Source organism: Lissotriton vulgaris, unplaced genomic scaffold (genome assembly GCF_964263255.1).
Source record: "Lissotriton vulgaris unplaced genomic scaffold, aLisVul1.2 SCAFFOLD_1144, whole genome shotgun sequence".
NCBI classification, from domain to species: domain Eukaryota; kingdom Metazoa; phylum Chordata; class Amphibia; order Caudata; family Salamandridae; genus Lissotriton; species Lissotriton vulgaris.
In genome coordinates this window covers 91,104-115,901 of record NW_028243070.1, presented here as the reverse complement: position 1 = coordinate 115,901, position 24,798 = coordinate 91,104, and the positions used below count along the sequence as shown (strand labels likewise).

Sequence of the window (24,798 nt, the reverse complement as noted above, 5' to 3'; positions counted from 1 at the left end):
TACCAAAACTCACCTCAGTATCCAAAATCCCCCACCAGACTAGCAATCAGTGTCTCATTGGTTCTTCCATACCCCCAATGATTAGACAACCCAGAACATGGACTTAGAACACCTCAGGTAACGTGGAACACATGAACAGTCTTTCGTTATACTAACATACCAATCCAAAACGAGGAGTAAATGAAGACACGCGCAAGTTTGAAATGTTTATTTCTAATGCCGTGTTCTCAGGCGCAGTATCTTAGCTAATACAAGCAAACATATTATAAGCAACAAGGTTATCAGCATAGTTGCTAGTCCATAAAATACAAAGGGAGAAAGCATGTTAAAATGCTAAAGGGAAGAAAGCTAAATGGCACCTAAGTCTTACCCTCCCTTGCTAGTATATTATATTATATCTAAAGAAGGTCTCTTTGGGTTTTAGAAGGGCGGCCCCATACCTCTGATCCTAGTGGAAAGGGATCACATCATCTTCCACCAGCTCTCTGCATGCGAATATTCATCAAGTGTGTGTGCATGCTCTGCGCAGTGCATTATTAAACGCGCCTAAAGCCAGAGTTGGCCGCAGCTGCATATGTGTTATGTCTAGAACATGCGCAGATCAGACCTCAAAACAACCACTGTGTTGAAATAACCTTGAAGGCCTCGACACTCACTGTTCAGACATAGCTTACCAAGCAAAGCTGATACAATAAGAAAACATATTATTCTTGTGTGAAGCTAAATATTCTACTAGGCTCAAAGCTCTAATAACAATATGTGCCGTGTGCAGAAGCAGCAGAAAGGTAAAATGGCGTTTACACTTCTAATAAGCTCATGCTAACTTAACACAGTGTGAAGGCAAAGGCTATCTATATGACACTACACCGCTCCTCACAACACCACTCCATGACACTTTATTCCACTCTTTGCTACGTCACTCTTCTCTAATCCACTCTGCAGCTCTCCCCTCCACTCCACTCTATGGCACTCCACTGTACAAGGCCCTATGACACTTTACTATTCTCTGTGTTACACCACTCTATCCCTTCAATCTACTTCACTCCACTCAGTGGCACTCTACTCCACTTTGCTCCATGCCACTCTATGCTGTCTTACTCCACTGTTTCCCAGTTTATGCCTCTACACTTCACTCTACAACACTCTATTCTACAACACTCTATGACACTCCACTTTACTCCACTCCACTCAATGTCCCTCCACTCTCTGCCCCTCCACACTATTCTCCCCACTCTTTGATACAACACTCTGTGCCACTCACACTACAACACTCTGCGCCACTCCACTCTATGCAACTCTACTCTATTCTAAGCCATTACACCCCACTCAATGACACTCTTATCACCCTCCATGAAACTCTACAACCCTCCATAACACTCTACTCTACAACATTCTCTTGAATGCGAAGCCACTCTCTGCCAATCCACTCTACGCCACTCCATTCTACAACACTCTACTCCACTCTCCGCCACTCCACTCTACGTCAGTCTGTGCCACTCCACTCTATGACACTTCACTCTACTCCACGCTACTCCACTCTATGCCCTCTACTCTGTGCCACTCCACACTACGATTTTCCAATCTTTGGCACTCTATTCCACACCACTCCACTCTACAACACTCTATGAGACTCTACACCAGTCTACGCCATTTCACTTTACACCACTCCACTCCATGAAACTGCATTCTGTGAAACTATACTCCATTCCACTCTACAACACTCTATGCCGATCCACCCCATGGCACTCTAGGACATGCTGCGCCACTTCAATCTAGGTCACTCTATTCCACTGTACACACTCCACTTTATGGCACTCTACGACCCTCCTCTTTATGGCCCTCCATGACACTCTGCCACACTCTGCCTCACCCTATGACAGTCTACTCTAGACATTCCACTCCGTGGCACTCTATGATCCTCCTTTACACCCTACAGCCCTCCACCACACTCTACTCCATTCTACAACACTCTACTCTACAACACTCCACTCTATGCCACTCCACTCTACGCCTCACCACTCTACGCCACTCCATTCTATGACATTCTGTGACGCTCTGCTCCACGTTACTCCATTCTATGCCACTCCACTCTACGCCACCCCACTCCATTCTACGCCAGCCCAGTCTATGACACTTTACTCTATGCTAGTCCACTCTTCGTCTCTGTGCCACTCCCTGTTATGATAATCCAATCTATGGCACTCTACTCCACTCCACTCTACGACATTCCACTGCACTCTACGCCTCTCTGCTCCACTCCACTCCACGACACTCCACGCCACAAAACTCCACTATACTCCATTCCATTCTCTACCTCATGACACTCTGTGCCGATCCACTATATAATGGATACAACACTCAACGACACTCTAAGGCCCTCCATGACACTCTACTCCATTCTGCAAAACACTACTCTATGACACTCTACACCATGCTACTTTAAGCCACTCCAATCTACACCATACCACTCTACGACACTCTATAACATTCTGCTCAACGCCACTTCACTCTATGACATTCCACTGCACTCTACGCCTCTCTGCTCCACTCCACTCCACTCCACGTCACAAAACTCCACTATACTCCATTCCATTCTCTACCTCATGACACTCTGTGCCGATCCACTATATAATGGATACAACACTCAACGACACTCTAAGGCCCTCCATGACACTCTACTCCATTCTGCAAAACTCTACTCTATGACACTCTACGCCATGCTACTCTAAGCCACTCCAATCTACACCACACCACTCTACGACACTCTATAACATTCTACTCAACGCCACTCCACTCTACGCCACTGTACTTCACTCTATGCCACTACACTCTACACCACGATGCTGTATGCCACTCCACTCTACTTCACCCTACGCCACTACATTCGATGACATTTTACAACACTTTACCCCACTCCATGCTATTCCATGCTACATCTGTCCACTCTACGCTCCTCTACTCCACTCAACCACACTCTATTCCACTATGTTTCACAACACTGTATGCCCTCTACTCAACACCCCTTCACTCTATGCCCCTCTACATCACTCCACTCTACACCTCTCCAGTTTACTCCCCTCCACTTGACTCCACTCCACTCTACAACACACCTCTCTAAAACTCTCCTCTCTACTTCTTGACACTCCACTCTATGCCACTTTATGACACTCAACAACACTTCACTCTATGCCGCTCTACTCTTCGCCACAATATTTTTGCCATGCTGGTGTACAGCAATGGATAAAACACATTGGCAAAGCCAATAGCTCTTGCTTAGGTGATACCTATTGGCTTTGCCAATGCTTGTGTTTCTTATTTGTTTGTTATCTGCTCAATATCAGCTTATTTGAAGACAGTACTGATTGCAAGGTAACCCACTGGTGATTTCAGTGATATAATATGCAAACGTTTTTTCTTCGTTACCAGATGTCTTTTTACAATGTGGGACAAACAAATTCTAAATTTTGGAATGAGAGTGTCTTTTATTGGACAAAGACCATGCAAACTAATTGATGTACATCATGGACTACAAAACAGTAGTTTCAAAGTTTATATCTATTATAGAGCAATACAGGACATACCCTATGCTGCTGTGATATTGAATGGTAATAGATTATGAGAGAGTTGTATACATAGCTAAATATTCGGTTTAGTCCACTCGTATAGTGCGGCATTGAGGTGTGAGGCCTTTAGTAATAATTATAATAATTCTTTATTGTATGATTAATTAAAATCTTACAATTAAAAAAAGAAAGATTCATCAATACACGACCATAAAAACAGAGCTATAAATCCAAAATCCACCAGACCCCTTAGCTCAACAATTTCCACCACAGATAATAGAGTATACATTATATACACTAATTTTGTTAATACATTATTGCAAATCAACAGGTCAAGTCTTAAAATGATAGTAATATACAGTTACGAGTTCATTACTTATGTGCAAATTCTCATGTGCAATTCAGAATTCTTCTCTAGCTATCAGTAACTTCAAGTTTTACTATGCTCAAATCACTGGCTTCCATCTACTTTTTCGCAAGAATCAGAAATTTGGTAACATTTGCGTTCATTATTATATTTGTTGGATTAAAACAAACTACCAGGTCTTTAGGCTTTCGGTTAACATCTAATTTATTCAAGACATGACACATTATTCACTTTTGAAAAATGCAAGATGCCATCAGAAGCCAACCACTTGATGGAAGAATTTTGCACACCATGCCGCTCTAATAAATGACTGTTGCGCTTAGCTTTTTCCTTTTCCATCTCTCACTGTTGTAACTCAGTTCCAGTAACATTAATTTTCAACCACTCTTGAGACTCAAGAAGCAAAGGTCGATGGCTCCTAGCCAGCAGTATGAGGGGCTCTCACAGGCCTGAAGCTTCTGCGACATATGTTACATAAGTTGAAGTGGTAAGGGATGGGGACATCAGCCAGTGGGGCTCTTCTCTTGTGGATGGGATAGCGGATGGAAAATTTGCCTGGGTTACTCCCATGTAATTAAGAACTTACCACCGCCAACAACTATTGCCAAGTCAGCATTACATTGACATCCCTAACAAGGTATCACCACCAAATTTAGATAGGCCATTTGCAGATAAGTTTGTTGGCGGGGTTTGCTTGTGAAATCAGCGGGCGCCCCCTAAAATCTACAACCACATGGGCATGTTTTAGGAGGCCTGTAGACTTGGATAATTTTATTTTACAAATTGGGTACCATTGTGCTGTATTAATAGCACTCTAAAGTCACAATAAGAGTATACTGCATGAATATTCTTAAAACATTTTTGAAAAAGAATAGTATATAGATAATATTAAATATATTTATTGGTCTAGGCATTGATGCTATGTTCAAGATTTGCAATACATACTAGTAGTTTGTGTCCACAGAGAACACTGATGAGTTCCTGACCTTGGCAGAGCGTCAGTTCCTTGTGAAACATGAGGCGGACAGCATCAGAGTGCGGGACGAAGAGTATGTACCTGGCTATCCTAAGCTAAGACTCTACCCAGGACAACCAATCGGTAACCTTTCAGTCTCTTTCTTTGTTTCACCAATTATACTTGAAATACGTCGAATTCCCTCCTTCCCTTGCACACTGGCATTCATTGCCTCCTAGATAGGAAACAGGCTGTGCCTATCACAATTTCCAAACAATGTATCAGAGCTAGGTGCATAGGGACGGAACCTTTTGCATGTCCTGGACCCACCTCCCCTTTTTCCTCCTGCTCATGCTTCTGTATCTTTTTTTCTGCTTAAGCAACATGAAACACTCCTATTCATTTAATGAGAGCTACTGAGTGTAGGCAGTCACTGAGTGCTAGGTGCAAGGAGCCAGAAAAAAAACACACTCGAGATTCCCGAGCTTTCATTGTAGATTCCCTCAGGGTTTGTGCTAAGGTGGTTGTTCATATAGAAATTGTCTGCTTGGCATCCTCATCAGGTGTCTGTTAGTGTTTGAATGCTTGTCATCACATTCTGTTTCCTGAAATCAGTGCCTCTCTTGTTGAAATAGCATCCTGAGCCTGTTTCACATGGCGGCAGACTACTTTTTAGTCCTGTGGTCCCCCAAAGTTCCAGATGTTTGTCTTTAAGATGCTTAAGGTGAGTAAGTGCCTTTTTTAGACTCCTGTTCACCGCAACACGTATTTTCCTGGGTAGTCTTTCTTCTGGGCGAAGAAGAAAGTCTGAGTTTAACAGAAAGCTGCTCAAACAGCCCGCCTGCCAAGATCATTCATGTTATGCCATAAATTACAGTGTAGTAGCTCAAATTCATTGTGCCCTAATGCGTGTAGATTAAGCTCCCTACCACAGTTGAAAAATCCTCAGCGATGCATCCTCCACTTTCATGCCTGGCTCTGCATTACATCAGGTTGGTATTACAGATGTGTGCCATGGAATCACAATAGCAGTGCAGATTTACCTGTTCTTAAGGAGATCAGATAAAGTCCAAAACTGAATCCCAGAAACTGGTCACCCTCTAAATGTAGGGGAAACAGAATGACTTTGTGGCCTGAGAGAATTACTCCCTAGAAGATCATATTTTAAGAGTGACGCTGAGGGTTTTATTGGAATAACAAATGAAGCGATTTGACCTTTCAATCATAATTGGAAGCCCACCACATAGGAAGATGGCCCTCTGTATCATTCTCTTAGAAAGTGTAGTTTGGAGTGCCTCAGGGTTTTTTTCTGCCCCCCTGCTCAATATCTATATGCTCCCACTGATTTATCTACTTGGACTGTAGCAAGTAAAGTGTTGCAAATAAATAGTGATGAAACACAGGTTTATATTGATTAGGAGAACACCACATAAGCACATGTGCCCAGAATGCCTTGATCAGATCCACCACTGGATGAAGGATTGTTACTTGTTTTTGAATGGGGCAACAGCGTAAGTATTAATTATAGGAGGTGCTGGCCTTGAGACACAGCAGTTGGTTTAATTGTCCGGGTTGTCTGAGCCCTCCACGGATCCTCTACAATGGGTAAAAACCCTCGTAGTTATTTTTTAATCGAACATCAGCTTCAACCCTAAAACCAACGGAGTCAAAAGAGCAGATTTTCAGTTATCGCTCCTTTGGAAAATCTTCCTGCACCTGCAAACCTCTTGACTTATAAAGTTAACTCAAGCTCAAGTGATGGCGTAGATGGACTCCTGCAATGATTTCATTTTATTCTATCTCTACAGACAGATTTTGATGGTTGTCACCATATTTATTTCTTGTTTGTACACCTGCAAGGACATTACCTAAATGGAGCTATGGCTGGATAAACACTGCTCTACACTACACCCTCATAACTTGCTTGATACCAATTATTCAATTTAAAAAATAAATGTCTCCAAAGCTAAGATCCATGTCTTTAATGGTCACGCGTCCGCTCAGGAGTGATGTATACCCGCAGCACTTCAAATGTTGGCACAGACCCATTTCATGTAGGCTGTTTGTGATATTATCTTCCTACTTGACTCATACCTCCCACTTTGCCAGGTAATCTTTATTCAATCATTTCACAGATGATCATAAAAGACTCAAATATTCAAATGTTTAAAATACATCAATAAAAGGAAATGCGTACCAAGCAAAAGACCATAATTAAAAATCCAATCTTGAAATATAAACGAATATAATACATAAAAAAATTGCAGCTAAAGATCATAAAGTCCTAGACATATAGTACAGATGTAAATGAGCAAACGGCATTTGTAATAACATTTGCGTTTCTCACATGTAGGATACACCTCAAGAAGCAGCCAACCAAATAACAGGTATCTTGATCGTTTAGTTGCTGTAGAAAGAGCAGGGCAGCTTTACACTTAGTAAATTTGTGTCTGCTCAGCAGGGGCAATACACAATTTCTAGTGCAAGGGAAATAATAATTACAAATGAAAACAAAGTGCAATAAGGTCTGATTCGATTGTTTATCACACGGGAAAATACAAATATCTTCAGGGGAGCATTGCCCTAAGGGAAAAAACCAAAAACTAACGTATCATCCCAACCCTAAATCGAGTCAGTAAATTGTGTTCATACACATTCTGCACAAATAATAAATATGGGGCGATCCTGGCTGTCGTCTGAATCAGACAGTAGTCTCTTACATATGGCTTCACCACTTCCATAGCCTTCCTAGTGGCCTGTCTGTGCTGAAAGAGGCTATCCTGAACCCACTTTGCCTTCTCCTACAAGCTTACCTTTAGCATTGCCAATTTATGCAGCCAGTTGGACATCAGCAAGATTCTCTATTTGGAGTCTTGGATAAAGCTAGCCTGTTGCCTGTTAAGCACCAAAGTGTAATTAGTGGACCCTGTTCTGCTTGTATGCCATTTGTACCCAAAACCAGTTTTCACAGCTCATATATTTGCGATAACTATATCTTTAAGCGTCAGTAATATACAAGTGCCAGGAATGCCTAGAGTCTTAACCCTCAAGAGCACCGAGCTCCGTCACTCATAAAAGGTTTTTCAGCATAGGAACAAATTCAATCTCTGCCCATGGACTGTTGTAACATTTTTCTCTTTCTTTTTCTACCCTTATTAGTTCGATGTCTTCGGAAGTGTGGCATTATTAAGAAGTTCTACCCCGTGCATGATGAACAGCAGCTGCGGCCTCTCACTCAGGAGTGGTATAAAGGGTTACATCTATACAGCCAGCCCATTGGTGAGCGAATGTGGCATCGATTTGTCTGATTGGTGGGGCTTGTTGTTCACATTACAGACACAATCCGCGCTCTAATGGGTCCGAACAACCTTTAGATCCTGTAAGAGCAGTTGAACTTGACGGTTGTACAATTAATAACATGCTGATGGTTCTAAAATTGATTTTTTGCTAGACAGCAACATATTCTAAGACACCACTGAAGACTTGTTATAGATCAATACTTCCCCATGAAGATAGAATGGAAGTATAAGTGAGAAGTGCACACCTAGAAAGTATGACAATGAAAGTAGAGGTACAGCCTATGCTCATGCTTATGCATTTTAGTTTCATGATATACCATAAAAATAACAAAAGGTGATGGCAATGCTAGCAAATGTATCAGCCAGACTGGCAACAACCCAGGGCCGATCTATCCAGTCATTTGTGCCCACTCTGTCATCCAGAGGGAAAACAACCCAATGAAACCCAGCCTTGGGCCTGGTCCTGTAGAACCGTCCAGAGGGAGCTTCCACGCCCGCCCCATGAACGCACCATCTGAACGGGAGTACTAGGAAGTCCAGACCGGTTCCGGGCTTGTTGGGCCTCATCAGTGGGATGCACCTTGAATTCTGATGCGCAGCAAGCAAGGGGCAAAGGTTTGAGCAAACCTATCGTACTTATAACATCACACTAGAACAGCGCAGGTCACTGGGTGGAATGCACCCATACGTTTCGGTCACTGGCAGTCATGCTGTGCTTTATTCTAGTCCATCATTTATTTACGTGCCCAATTGGGGGCATTTATAGAAGGGGAGCAACCCTATGCATAGCAGTGTTGGTCCTGCTGTAATAGGAGCAGACAAGCCAGAACTTCCAGGCCAGGCCATTTCTGAAATGACAGACTTGAATCCGCTCTTAGCAGTTGTTGATACTTTTTCAAGCATGTAGCTTATCTCCTTACATTGTATTAAATATGGACTACACGCAGGCAAGAAGTGGCAATCCAAGCAGGGTGTAGACTGTGTACATGCAATAGATGTGAGAATCCAGGTACTTACAAAAAATGCGGTAGTCTCAAAGTGGCAGCCGGTGCGGAAAAATGTGTGTTTAGAAGGTACACATGCACAAAATGGGGCAGCCAAATAATTCTGGATGTAAACTGTGTATGTGTGGTAAAACCCATGTGTAAGTGTAGAAGGTACCTGTGTAAAAGATGTGGTAGTCCAAATTGAGTATGGCCTATCACGTGCATGTCACAATCCAAGCATAAATCCAGCCTTTGCATGTGCAGTAAAATCGAGAATAGACCTTAGAACCTGTGCACATGCGCATTGTCTAGCCATCATGATCAAATTACTTTATTCAATCCAAGTTCAAAATACATCATATAAGTACAATAATATGTAAAATGATCAATTTATGGAATATGTTAAATACAATGTAAAAGTTAAAAGCAGTTGATAAAAAGAGAACAGGATAAAATTGATCTTTCATTTCAGAAGATTGGTGTAGTCTCCTAGTCTTTAGAGAGAGGCATAAAAAAGACGCAACACAATAACAGGCAAAATGATCAGGTAACATTTGTAAGAAGAACAAGCCTGGACGACATTGCCTACATTTATGTTTGCGCATAATAGGGAATATGAACCATTTGCGATGCTCCAAATAAACTTTGTCAAAGAAAGATATGTGAAGGTTTGACTGAGAAGAGACACCATCACACGGGCATTGCGGCAGAATTTGGGAGAGAAAATGCCAGTTGGATGGCCCAGCATGCAGGGAATAGCAATCAAATTGAAGGTTTTGCCTGTGTGGTAACATTCAGGTGAAAAGGTACAATGCACATGACAAATGTGTTGTTCCAAGTGAACTTGTTGCCTGTGTATACATGTCAAGTGTCAGTCTAAACTGGACACATGTGAAAGATGTGAAAGTCCAAGCATATGTGGAGCCTGTGCATATGCACAAGATATTCAGTCAGAGTTAATCTAAAACATGTATAAGTGCACTTGCTATAGGTTTTACAACCCATGTGTATCTACAGTGTGCACGTAAAATACCCCAAGTTTAAATATAGGCTTTAAACACGCACAATGTGTGACAACCAAACTGCAGGTGACCTTTTCATGTGCACATGTTGACTATGAGCTCAGTCTGGCCAGTGAGCATGCATATGGTGAGAGAACTGAATTAGAAGTATAGCCTCCCGCGTTGAAAAGATGCAACAAAGTGTAGGTGAACCCTGCACGTGACCAACGGGTGTAATAATCCACTTTCGAGGGATAGCGATTGGGAGTACACCCTGTGCGCAAATAAAAGGTAGGGCGATCAAATTTTGCTATGCATGGACAAAAGATTTGAAATCCACCTGTAAGAGCGTGCTTCCAGACGCAGGTAAGTCAATCATGGGCGCTTAAATTCACCCACAGAGACCCTTGTGCAGACAATGTCCACATTTGGTGCTCAAGATGACCTCTGACTTACAGTATTATGTTTCTGCTTTCAGATGCTGTTTGTGCATACTTTGGTGTTTCCATCGCCTTCTACTTCAGTTTCCTTGGGTTCTTCAGTGTATCCCTCACCCCCATGGCCCTGTTTGGAGTCGCCTATTATGTCTTCTCCTTGGACTTCCTGGACAGACATATTGTGTTTGCCATCTTCAGCGTCATTTGGTCCACAGTGACATTGGAGCTCTGGAAACGTCACAGTGCTGCTGCTGCCTACAGATGGGGGACCCTGCAACTCAAGAGCCAATTTGAAGGGCCTCGTGGTCAGTACTGGGGTCCGCTTGGGATAAACCCCATTACTGGAAGACGAGAGCCCTACTACCCCAGCTGGAAGCGTAAAATGCGGATGCTGCTGGTTTCGACTCCCACTGTCTGCGCATTCCTGGGACTTGCTGTTGATGGAATGGTATTGTTTCTATACTGGGAACGCTGGGCTCAGAGCTCTTACGGGACAAGTTCGAGCGTATTGGCCCCAGTGTGGCTTCTTCTTCCCAGCATTACCCACACACTCTATGTTGAACTGCTGAATGGGATCTACAAGAGAGTGGCCATCGTTCTCACTGAGTGGGGTAAGTGGAGATGAATGGTATTGCGGGAAATTAATAGGAGGGTGATTTTACACCAAGGTCTGTAACAGAGTATTGCTTCTACTTTAAAAACGAGAGTGGGTAAGAATAGCCTGATCTTATTTTGTTAGTTGCAATGGTGAGCTCTACCATGTTGGCTCGGAAGGAGTCCTGGGTTATTTCAGTGAGAAGATCAGAGGGGGCTTCAACCCGCTCTCTTTAAATTGAGCGGGGTTGGAGCTGGCTAGATTCATACTTATTTGCAGAAAGGGCTCTGGTTTAACTGTCTTGAGGCACAAGAAGACGGGTTTATATGGAGCCAGGAGGCAACTGGATGTTTACTGGGAGGGTTATGAAACGAAGAGTTTGGGTTCTACACTGTGAGAGGATGCTAGGTGTTTCTTTAATATTAGGGTATGTGTTCACCTCGGCTGGTCTTGGGCTAAAAATTCCACGGACTCGATAATTCTCGCTCCAGTGCCTTCTCGACTCTCGGGTTCACACTCTGCGACTCTGGGCAATAGCTTGCTTAATCTCCACAACGGCCCCTCGCGGCGGGATGCCTGGCTTTCACCTTGTGGATACCCTGCTGGGGTTATCTCTCAGGGGAATACCAGGACGGGTTCCCTAAGCAAGCGCCGGGAAACCCACTGCGGGTAGATGTGCGCTATATAAGCTCAAATATATTTACATTTACATTTACATTCACACATTTTAGCTACAAAGGTAGTATATTCCTTGAATTTTGAACAAAAAGGATAGATATTCTTTACACCAGGTGACAAGATGTAACGTATTGCTAGAGTCTGGTACTCTAAGCATATGGGATTGGGAGGGGGGAACTGCCTGTGTGTGGAGAGCAGACACTTGCTATGTCTTGATTATAGTTGGTTTCCTTTTTGTGTTAGGGGTCAGTTATTTCTAACTGTTGTACTAGTCCTGGTGGTGTAAGTTAATGTTCTCAATATAGTGGTAAATGTAGGTTTCCCATGCTATGGATGTAGGGGATGCGCATTTCCTAAAAGTGGTGGGGTTGGGTGGGCTGTGTGTGTTAAATGATACGTTCAGGTTGTATTACTTTCTGCCCCGATGCTCTTGGTTCAGTACTCTTTTATGTCCTTGATAGATTTCATTCCAGGTTACTCTTAAATCCCTTTTAAAGTTAATATATTTATTGCTTACATTTGTTGTTTCTACTTTGCTTTCTGGCTGTAGTTCTTCCTTTATTTGGTCATTTATTTGGTCATTCAATCTTCTTGACTTATTTTCTTGCTCCATCTTTATCTCGTTTTCTCAATCCTTCTCATCTGTCTTCTCTCCTAACCTTAATTACTCTCTACCTATTTCTTCCTTCAGTTCCTCCCTCAAAATTCTCTCCTGTTTTCTTTCCCACCTCTCTTAATAGTTATCTCATCTCCCCCTTTTGTCCTAATCCTCATTGCTATCTTATCGTAATTTTTTTGCTTCTTTGGCTTCAAGTCATAAATAACTAATTTCTTCTGATTTCCTCCCCTTCCATTTAGTATTTTTCTGAAACATTTCTTCAATTGCTCAGTTTTGCCTTCCTCGCCTCTCTCTTCAGTCTTTATGACCTCCCCTTTTTTCAGCTTAGCTTCTTTTGCTTAGTTCTCATCTTTGCTTTCCACATTCCTTGTTTCTCCTTTCACCCTCCACCTGCCTTTCACCATTTTTCTCCTCTCTTAAATCTGCTTCTCTTTCCTTCTCACTTTTCCTATTGTTGTGAAGCATCTTAGTTTCTCTGGTCTCTTTTTTTAATGTATCCTTCCTTATATTCTCACTCTATAACGTCCTTCTTTTCTATTCAGTTTGTCCACCCCTGCCTGCATAACTTCCTGGTGTTCTTCTTCTTTTCTCTGTTGTTCAAAGTTTGTATTGGTGACTATCACGCAATTTACTTCACACATGGTATATCTGCACAACCTTGCCTGAACGAATCTTTAATTGCCAATGATAAACCTATCTGTTAAATCTCATTCTATTTCAGTTTAATTTGTCATAAGGCCCACAAGATATTTGTAAACCCACACTTTGCCTTGTCCTACTGTGCCCTCCAGCTTCCAGGGAAATAAGCCCTGCATCCCCCCTGTTCATCGTGTTTATATTTTTGGACCTGCTTACTCGGTGATGTAGGCGCCATTGGGACCTTGTTACCTCGCATGGTTTGATATGTTGAACCTTTTGTAAACAATCCCCCAGATTCATCAAAGTCCTGTTTTGCGAGTCCTTAACCCCTTCCATGCTGGGCCGTTTCCGCCGCTGTGCGGTAAACAAAAGAACAGGGCGGGGCCGTGACGAACCCCAGCCGTCATCAGCACACGAGCGCCGCAGAGCGTGACGGCTGGGGTTCGTCACCAGCATGGAAGGGGTTAATAGCAATTTTTAAGGAATCGCTATTAAAGACTCGCAGAACGGGATGCATGTAGAAATCGCAATATTTTTTGTGATTTCTACTGCTTCCTTATTTGCGATTCGCTAATTGCTAATCGCAAATAAGGAACGGCTGTCCCATTCATTCCTATGGGTCTAAAGGCCCATAGGAATAAATGGGGAGTCATTCCTTATTTGCGATTAGCAAATAGCGATTCGCAAATAAGGAAACGATTTCACCCCTGAAATGGTCACCCCTGAAATGGTAATGTACACTGGTGTTGCACACACGCATGTCCAAAGGACATGTGTGTGTGTAACATACAACTTAGAAAAATGCAATAAAGTGCATTTTTCTAAGTTTTCGCTATTTACCACGTAGTTAGACTTCGCGGTAAATAGCGGCCCCAGATTGCGAATTGGCAGTTTAAAAATTGTTCATGAATTGCATTTAAGGAATCTCAAATTGAGATTCCTTAAATGCAATTATTCGCAATTTAGCGATTTCTAGAATTGCGATTTTTGCACTTGGGATGATGAATCCCAAATGCAAAAATAGCGCTCGCAAAGGGCCAGATTCTCAGAATCTGGCCCTTTGCGAGCCGATTTCGGCTTGATGAATCTGGCTGTTAGTCCTGTACAGACCCCAAAATGTTGACTACAACAATATAGAGTAAATATGCAGACTGCTGAAATACAAGCAATAAAAATGATACACACCTGCAAAATATTTTATATTACCATTCCCCAAATGATTTTCACTTCACTTTCCATCCTATTTACTCACAGAATAATTGCGAGCAAGTGTGTGATAGTGTAATATTTAATAACATATTGATACTTTACAGGTAAATATTACCATGTGGTCGATATTTTTCAGGCTTAATTTTTAGGTCTAGGCTCCTACAGCTTTTGTTGCCAGATGCATTTTTCAAATACTTTCTAATACATATATATATACCGAAAGCAAATGGGCTTCGTGTCAGCCGTATTTTGCCCCTTGTTTGCTTGTTATTCAAAAAGTGGTTCAGTCCTCAGCTAGCGTACATTTAGGGCCATATTTATCAAAAATTCATCCGACACAGTAAGCCATCTTGCTGCGCTGCGTGAAAGGGTAGGAATGCGCCGTATTTACTGTTACACAGTGCATTTCTGTCCTTTCCTAGCGCTGCAAAACATTTTGCTGCCTAGGGCCTACACAGGCTCTCTTGCGTCATGTTGCATGGGTGTCTGCGTTGCAGGCTGGATTGTTTTTGTGCAGGAAGGGATATCTTCCTGCACAAAAAAAAATCCTCTGAGGCTTTTACCTTTTTCTGTGCATGCTGCAGAATGTAAAAATGCAATACATGTAAAAAGAGGAAAAAATTAGGAGAAATAAAGATAATTCTCCTCATTACACCGCCCCCGGGAAGATGTAGCCTTTTAATGCATTCCCAGGTCTACTACTAATGGTAAGTCTGTGAATGCACCAAAATCCATGGTGGATGCGTGGGAACACCCACACTCCACCCATGTAACTCCTCCCTTGGGCAAAGTAACGCAAGACAGCAACTTGAGCTTCCTTCGCATTAATCCAGATTTATCAAGCACTGCAAGGCCACACAAGGTGGCCCTGCGTTGCTTGCTAAATCTGACTTTAGTGTTGCATTGCCCTTGGAATGCAACACTATGAAAAATCTGGCCCTTATTGTGGCATTTAGTGTGGCAAAAGGTGTGTTCTTGTGTCCCATTTGCTTTCTTCCTTGTGGCAGCTGTATTTCTGTTTCTTTACGAAGCTGCATTAGGTGTCTGCAGTGGCTGTTAAGTTGCCTGTGGAGTTTAGAATTGCAGTCTAATGGTGTATTCTTGGCTGTCAGTTGGGGAATTTCTTTTTCCCTAAATGTTTCTTCTTTTCATTTTTGCTGTTTGCAATTTCTCATGTATTTGTTTTAAATGGTGTTTTCTTGTGATGTTGTGTGACTCATTTTGCAGTATGACATCCTGTGCTCAGTATGTTCCGTCGAAATCCATGAAATTGCTTTTTGCAGTTTGTACCGTTGAGTTTTAATTTCAGTGAAATTATTTGTGCACTCAGTTTTGTATGCTTGCATATTGGAGCCGCGAGTTAAAGCCATTTCATGCTGTCTGTTTACTTTGCATTATTGTAGCTTAATTTTTTATGTATCTCTTAAGCCTGGGCAGAGTTCGCAGAGTCGCGGAACTCCGCGAAGTGCAAAAAAAACTCCGCCATGCTAGGCAAAGCTCCGCTAGCGGCGGAGTGCATTAGATAAATGCTGTTCTCGATGATTTTCACTGCCAGATTCTTGTCGCACTGTGCAATCATCGCAACGGCACCATGTACAGCGCAAGCGGGCGCTGCTTCCTTTCTGCCGCTTGAGTAGATTTTTACTTGAGCTTCAGTTTCTCAATGTGAGCGGTTGTGAGCATTTGTGACCACTCGCAATTAGAAATCTGACCGCCCGCGTTGAGAAATCTCGCTGGGAGGTTGATTTTCCAGGCTCGCGAACGCCAACTTGATGTTGACAATCGCGAACGAGGATAAAAACTCTGCTACGCGAAGAAGAGTTTTTCAGAACTCGGTGAGCTCCGGGTAATGCAGAGTGCGGAAAACTCCGCAAACTCCGCGAGCGGAGCAGAGTTCACCGCCCCGAACAAACTTATAAGTATGTTCAACTGAAAGGTTTTTTAGACTGAATCTACAAAAATGTATATAACAGGAATGAGGGGGGAATATACACATCTTAGTCACAGATTCACAACTTTTGGTCAATCTCTAGAAAAATTTCATTTTTCAATAACTGGACCTTTTATTACCTTGAATGGTATCCATATTGTAAGAAGCTGTCTGTCTGTATAGTGTACAAAAATGAGGTGCACTGTGCAGAGAGTCCAGATATCCCTTATTAGTGTAAAGGGGGTTGCTTTAACATTCCCAAAGTGCTCAATTTGTGGTAGTGTGGTTGAGCAGCCGTAGGCTTATCAGAGGGGAGTCCATCGGAACCCAGAGGGGGGCTCGATTCTTGAGGGTCTCTGGGGCATGGGTGCACTGCCGGTAGGCTTGGACTCAGGCTACGGGGCTCGGGTGCAGAAGTGTTTTATCCAGCGAGTTGCTTGTGTTGGAGGCTCTTACTTTTTAGGTTGACCTGGAGATGGGGACAAAACAGGGCAGCAGGGACACTCTCGATGATGGCCTCTCTGGTGCTGGTGCCCCTTGTCAGTAGATCGATCTTGGAGGTGTTGGTGTCTGGGCTGGACACTGAACAAGCCTTGGCTGCTGCAAGGTGCTGGTACCCCTGGTATTGGTGCAGGGCAGCTCCTGGTACTCCAATCTTGGTGTGGAGATGTATCTGATATCTTGGAGCTTTGTGACCTCCTCCAGGGTGGCTGCTGCATTGGTAAACTCGGTGGTCAGCAGATCAGTGAACTGGACATTGTGGTTGGTGCCTGCTGACTGCGGAGCAGTGGCTCCTCACATCAGTGGAGATGCTGGCTGGTTTGCGAAGTGCTGGCTGGCATCCCCCCTAGGCCTTCAGAGGATGCACAGCTGCAGGAAAAGTTTGGTCTTTGCAATTGTTGAGACAGGAGCAGGCAGGCAGGGTTTGGCACCAAGTCCACAGCTAGTATTCAGTTCTTGCATTCTTCAGCTCTTCTTTGTCCTTCTTCTTCTTTAGTCAGGCGAATTTGAATTCCTGGTGTCAGGGGGCCACCTATATACAGAATTTACTGGTGTTAAGGGGAGTGAAAGGTAGGAGCCAATGTATTAATTACCCTTGGGGTTACTACACTCACTATATGACTACTTCCTTTGGGGGAGTGGGCATAACCCTGTCCCAGAGTTCCTAGTTACACGAAAAATAAGATGGTGGAATCCTTCTTTCGTGGAGCATCATTAAGTTGCCAGGTCATAATAAATCCAATACTAGAATCAGTAGGGTTTGTTAAGGCTAGGTGTTTGATACCTAACACCATAGGTTTCGGTGAAGTCATCCTGTATGTAAAAAATGAATTGTGCATTGATCTTGAATTAACCCTATAGTAATTAATTTGAAATATTGCAAATGTATTTTCATTTTGGTTTGAGGAAAGGAAACGAACGAGGGAAGAACCGTTATGAATAATAAAAGCAGATGCAGCGTTTTCACATAGGGCCAGATTTTGATTGCCAGATTCCTCCGAAAACAAAACTACATACTTGATATAACTGATGCAAACATAGAAGGAAAACTTTGGGTTTTTTCAATTAGCAGAGAAAGGGGCGAAGAGAAGTATTATAAGACTAAGGCGATTTACTTGGAAGTTCCATGCCACCCACAAATGTACAAATACATTTGAAAACAAGCAAGAGGATACTGATGCCGCTCACTGACCTGCTCTCTGTGCCAAAAACGAGGAACTGCTTTTCTGCCCAAATCTTGAACTGCACTCCCTGGAGCAGAGGTCGGCTGGTGGGAGCGTCACTGCAATCGGCAGTTCACCATCTCGCTCTCAGCGCGACCCGCCCAGGTAGCAGTGCATTGGTTGTGTCCACGAACAGCCCACCGGGGGACTGCGAGGCCCAGAAACCACCGCTCCTTGCAGCCGGCGCCTCTTCCCCCGGCGGCCACGCCCTCCTTCCGTCCTCCATATCTAGCCAGTCTCTAACGCGCCGCGGGTCGCGCCGCGGGTCGCAGCCCGGGGCGAAGACCCGGGCAAAGACCGGGCCGTTTTAGGCCGTTAGAGGCTGGTAGAGACTGGACTGGGCCACCCCCCTTGACTCCAATATTATTATCCGATTCACTGCTTTTAATAGCAATATTCTCACGACTCACCTCATCCCCACAACCTAAAAAGATTAGCAATGGTCCTTACGAGAGGGAATAAAACTAAAGCTAAAGCCCCCAGCGCTGCAGGTAAATTGCTTGGTCCCATGGATGACTTCCTAGCGAAGGCAAACACGCTCATAGACGAAAGCATAACTCTCATTGAAGAAAGGGTCTCTCTAGATCTAGCATTTGCTAAAAGATCCTCATTAGGAATCCTGGCGGAAGCCAGATCTCCAGCGCTAGGAGTCCCAAACGCAGAGTTGGTCCCAACTAGAGAGAGACGCAGCCTACCAAACACAGTAGACCTGTCGGTATCTCAGCTAGCGGACTCCCAACTCAGCTTCGACCTAGAAAAAAACCCCGAACTGCTTCCAACAACTCCTGCAGAAATCTCTTCGTCAGAAAAAAGATTAGAAAGGGGCAGGAGGGAGGGAGCAATCAGTAAGAAAAGGGCACCAAGAAACCTAACTACCCCAGAAAATTTGGTAACAACATCAAGTATCCCACAAATTCAGGATGATAGGGCGACACCTGTCGAGATTCTAGCGTCAGTCCATCAGGTAGAGAAGGAGCCATCCTCCCTGATAGTTTTGGACCCTTACTCCACAAAACAAACCCCGGTGGATCTGAACGCTGTTGAGGCTCAGGAACTAACACTCTCCAGCATAGCCAACGTAGTCAAACATGCGCTACAACCCTTAGAACATCGGTTAGCAACCCTAGAATTGCAAATTTCCAAGCTTCTAAAAAATCAGCAGTCACTTCTACCATCATGTCCTCAAAAACCACCACAAAACAACAGCAAAAAACCAATAAGCTCCAATGCATCAATCGCCAATCCACCTTTACCCAATCCACAACAAAAGACCCTCAGGATAACTACTCCAAATTTGTTGACCAATAAAAACACCTCAAATTCAACCAAAACAACAAAAACGGTAGCAGCTCAAAGCTCTACTAGCAACCCACAACAGACCACCGTTCAGATTTCCCCAGCTGTGCCTGCGATAACTGTGCCTGCTACAACTGCCGCAATTCTGACGGCACCGAGCAGTACAGCCAACAAAACCTCAGGGAAAACCACGCATAACGCAACAATAAAAACCTTACCCCCCCCGTCCGTACCACCAAAAACACCTGCGGGCAGGCCCAAGAGGAACACTGCGGGGAATCCTGGTCCACCAAGATTCTCAGCAGATTTCCCTCCAGAGGCCTCACCCTATGTGGCAGTCATGGCTGGAGTGCCAGAACTAACAGATCTTACCCCAGAACCGGCCTGGTCCCTGAAAAATAAAGTTCAGCACTGGCTCCAGACCAACCGCCCAATTCCATCCTCTTGGCGCGGTAGAATCAGATCCGTAGCCAGGGTACCATGGGTGGGCAATACCCGAAAAACCATTCCCGGGGACTGTATCACAATCACTTTCGAGGACCCTCGAATAGCGGATTATGTCTGTGCCTGGGAAGACATCACCCCAAATGGAGGGATCAAGATCAAGTCCCTCCCCTTTTTCTACCCCTTCAGGCAAATAGACAGTTATACACAGGAGCAGGAGCCCCCTTGGTCCGTTCCATTTCCCAGGCAGGATGACTTTCCAAACACCAATTATAACGGCCCCCACAATCAATACGAGCCAGACTACTCCTGGCACCCAGTGAGACAGCGCCGCCAGGGAGGAAGGTGGGACGATAGAAGACCTTATACACATTGGCCCCCACATAGAGAGCAAACACGATGGGACCCATGGCAAAACATCCCACTAAGCAATAGGTTTAGCGGCCTAGAAATGGTCGACTGACCACTAATAGAAATTCCTCCCATTGACACCCAATTATCTCCCCCTTTGCAGCCCAATATTACCGCCTCATTTACCAGTAACAAGAACACGATAACCCTAGAAGCAGAATCTACCGATGACCCTTCATTTCTCATAGTCTCTTATTGGAACATCGCGGGCCTCCGAAATAAAATCGAGGATGGCTCTGCGCAGAAGTTTTTAGCCCCATGCCAAATAATTTGTCTCCAGGAGACATGGTCCGTAGAAGAACTCCATCTACAAGGCTATAAAACTTATAATGTTCCAGCCCTAACCAGTACAATGGGCAGACCAAAAGGTGGGTTAGCCATCTATATTTCAAATTCTCTACCTCTTAATAAAGTGGCCACACTTTCTCAGGACGCCAATCATCAAATTCTATCACTTACCTTTCCCAACAAAGACACTATTATCCTAACCAACACATATAATAATCTATCGGAAGAAAACTTTATAATTCTCCTCACTACCATAACCGATAAATTAAAACAAGTACTCCATCAGAGCCCAGCAAATAAAGCAACCCATTTAATTTGGGGAGGCGATTTCAATCTTCATCCTTGCACAGCTCCCAACTTACTGTGTTGTGGGATCGTGGACGACTTTAATGTTCCACTAGCACACCTCGCACACTCTAAACTGGGAAATATAATTAACATCGCCCTATCGGATCTGGATCTCCAGATTGCCAATCATGTAAAAGCAGATCCAAACGAATTCATACCGACCTATGTGGGTAGAGGACATAAGACAACAGTAGACTTCATATTTCTCTCCCAAACCCTAATGTCGACATTTAAAGACTTTGAAGTCATTGTCACCCCCTTTAGCGACCACGCAGCCCTAATACTAACTATGCCCATGCCTGCCAACCTTTCACATAAATCAGAGATGGCGACCACTCTCAGGCAGAACAAGATAGAGGTCGGTAAACGTAATGGACTAACAATCAGATGGGCTAAAATTAACCCATCTGACATAACGAAAAAATTAGTAACGCAGTCCTACTCAAACATAATGAAATGCCTGGATCTTACAACTAGCCATAAAGAAGTCTTGAGAAATTTTAATCTAATACTAGACGCTATAAAAGACTTGCTCACCACAAAACCTAAAATAAACCGCCCTTCAAAACCAAAGTGGTTTAATCATAATTGCACAGCGGCCTTATCAAAGCTGAAATCCGCTCTCAAAAATAATCCACGTGATGCGGCTCAGATCCAGCTGCTCAGGCGCCAATACACAAGGGAAAGAAAGCTGCGAACTGCACAACTAAAGCAAAAGCTATGGGATGATCTCCACCATGGTGCAGTCTCGCAAAACAGTGAGCTTTTCTGGCGCACGGTCAGAACCCCATACCTCACAGACAGAGATACCCCGAAAATAGAAGTCGCAATCGACGAAAACACCTGGGTCTCCCACTTTGAGGAAATCTTTAAGAACACCCATCCAACAGAATCCCCTCTCCCCAAGGTAAATTACCCTATCCTGGTCCCTTTTGACATTTCAGACCTTATAGATGCTCTGCAGAGCAGTAAAACAGGCAAGGCACCAGGACCCGACGGGGTCCCGGTGGACCTTTTCAAAAGCAATCAAGATCTCTGGGCCCCCATCTTAACTAGAGTATGTACAGCAGCAGCAAGTGAGGGAATCTTAACATCTTGGACAAAATCAATAATGGTCCCCATTTTTAAAAAGGGGGACCGACAAGATGTAAAATGCTACCGGCCCATATCACTGCTGGATTCTCTCGGGAAAGTAGTGGGGAGAGTGATTCTTGAGCGCCTCCAGCAGTGGACTGAGGACCGGGGCATAATTTCGGATATCCAATTCGGTTTCCGAGAAGGTTTTGGCACCCTAGAGCAGGTTCTTAACCTTACCCTAATAATGGGGAAATATACACAGGCCATCCCTACCAAGATATATATGGTCTTTGTTGACCTCTCCGCAGCTTTCGACTGCGCCTCGCACAGAAAGCTGTGGAGGGTCTTAGCCCAATTGGGAGTAGATCCACCCCTTTTAGATTTTCTCAAAGAGCTTTACACTGGGGCCACAGCCAGAGTACGCTTCGGCGTCAATGGCGAGTTGACGTCCCCGTTTAGCGTAGGGCGTGGGGTCAGGCAGGGATGCGTCCTGGCCCCCTTCCTCTTCTCACTCTACACCAACGGCTTGGAGGAGGAGATGTTGGGGGGGGCCCAGGACCTCCCACGCATAAACCGCCGCCTGATCCCAGCCCTGCTCTACGCGGATGACGCCGTCATCTTAGCGCGAACACCCAAAGAACTTCAGAATGCAGTGAACAGATACACGTCCTTCATGGGCAATTTAGACCTAAAAGTGAACGTAAAAAAAACGTTCGTAATGACTGTTGGCAGACACCGAAAAAGAACCTATCCAATAATCCTCAATAATCAAAAGCTCGAACCTACCCAACACTATCCCTATTTGGGGGTTATGATAGATGACCAACTCTGTTGGAAGCAAGCAGTGAGCACAAGGGCACTTTTATTTAGGAGATCAATCGCAGCACTAATAACTTTCTCCCAGAAACTAGGCAAGAGGCCTCCAGTAGAGCTCCTTAAGATTTACAACGCCAAATGTCAGGCAATAGCAACATATGGTGCAGGAGTCTGGGGGTACACTGATGTTAGCCCTATTCAGAGGGCGGAAAACACCTTCTTAAGATTCTTGCTAGCAACCCCCAAAGGCACCTCAATTTACGCAATGCACCTAGAATTAGCCATACCATATTTAGAGGATTTAATTAAAATTGAACCTCTGATGCTGTGGCGCCGCATTTGGAAATCAAACAAAAATGCTCTGACTCAAGCCATCATCACAGATTCAATGAATATGGACAATTCTGCAAAAATAAAGTGGCTCCTATATGTTAGGAACTTTCTTACTGATTTAGGCCTTGAGAAGTGCTATTCAGACCCGACATCTATAACAGACATTCCAAAAAAAGTTCTTAAACGCCAAGCATTATGCCACTTGGAGTCGCTAAGACTCGCTTCCAACTCGACAAAAACGGCAGTGATCCATTCAAACATGATCCAAGTAGCCTTTGTCATTCATCCGTACTTAGAACTCCAAATACCAACTTACGAGAGAATGCTCATCACAAGATTTAGGCTAAATATATTCTTTAGAATGGTCACCTTCCCGTCACAAAACTGTTGGGAGGCTATACTCCCGCCCTGTCCTTGTGACGGTATATCAATGCAGTCGAATTTGCACGTGATCTTGCTTTGTAAATACCACCAAGCCCACAGAAAGATCTGGCTCTTACCAATATTAAAATCCTGGGGATTGCGACAATGCAGACCTGCCCTTTTAAGACTGCAAATGTTGGAAACACCAAATGTCTGTTATTTTATTAGTAGTTTCTTAAAGTGTATCATGAAACACAGAACGAATCTCTAAAAACCTTGTCAGTGTGAGAATAAGCGGTACTTTGCACATTTTTGATTAACTTTTCTCTTTTTAACTATGAAATGAATTTTATCAGAAATATATGTAACATGTGTATTTTTACTGTGTTTGCTATTTTGTGTACTTTTATGGTTTTTCCACTGTGAACAAGCCGAATAAAGATTTTATAATAATAATACTGATGCTTGTGAAAATTTCAGGGAATCTAAACTCGCAGGGACCTCTGCCCAAATGGACAGCAGCATATAGAACCCACGAAGGACTGTAGATTTATATTTACATATATATGTATAACTAACACAAGTGAGAATACACAAGATGCGTAGCTCGAGCTTAACACGGAGGACACACTAAATAAAATACAGTTGAGGAACCAGCTTTGAGAAAAGGCTACTTTCAGCGAACTGTAGGGTTGTAATAGAAAGAAAGGGTGTCAGGCCCTAGAAGAAAGTAAGAGCTGCATCTCCTGGGAGCGTTCAGTAAATTAGTTGGCTGCTACTCAGACCCATCCGCTCCCCTGGTGTCACAGGCACTTCCCTCGGTTGTCCTTCGCCTAGCTGCCTCACATGTATGGCTAGCCCAGTCCAATTCCCTGGTTGCATCAGCGGGACTCTGCTAAGGTTAGGCTGGGGAATGAAGTTCAGAAGGATGCAACCCATAGCCCAGCAAAACCCTAATGATGCCCTGCCACTATATCCTCAACAAGCCTGGAGAGAATGCTGAGCAGTGCATGACGGTAAACCGAGTCCAAACAAAAACAGGTAAATGAAATCTGCATCCCGAAGTGCTAGTCCGCTCTCTGAAGGAAGCCACAGCGGTCTCCTAAAGTCAGACACAAATTACACGGCCACACTCCTCCGCTTACTTCTTGCTGAGCTTGTGTCTGCGTCCCCCGGGTGCATTCCCATTGCGCCCGCCATATCTGCCACTGAGAAAAAGAAAGAAGTTGAATTTCCCCAAGCGGACCACACACTCAACCCAGAGGACAGAGTGCGGACAGACGATGGAAGCTTGCAGTCGATGACTTGGCGGTTGTTTTTGAGCCGTAAACTAAATGTTTTTTACGCATCATTATTACTATTACAGCAGGACTTTGGACTTGCCCCTTAGAAGGCGTGCCTTGTCCAACTGCCCGCTTAG

The 24,798-nt window shown here is 43.9% G+C and overlaps 1 protein-coding gene across 1 annotated transcript in view; it reads left to right on the top strand.

Moving 5' to 3' along the window:
* The window catches only part of LOC147668715 (anoctamin-10-like), a gene marked incomplete at its 3' end in the record, with an annotated part of 165,332 nt that overhangs the window by 62,558 nt on the left and 77,976 nt on the right, over positions 1–24,798 (top strand). Inside the window, exons 4-6 of the mRNA XM_086948486.1 lie at positions 4,895–5,029; positions 8,045–8,164; positions 10,650–11,219. Of these exons, the coding sequence (XP_086804612.1) occupies positions 4,895–5,029; positions 8,045–8,164; positions 10,650–11,219 (825 nt within the window). The remainder of the gene's footprint in view (positions 1–4,894; positions 5,030–8,044; positions 8,165–10,649; positions 11,220–24,798) is intronic.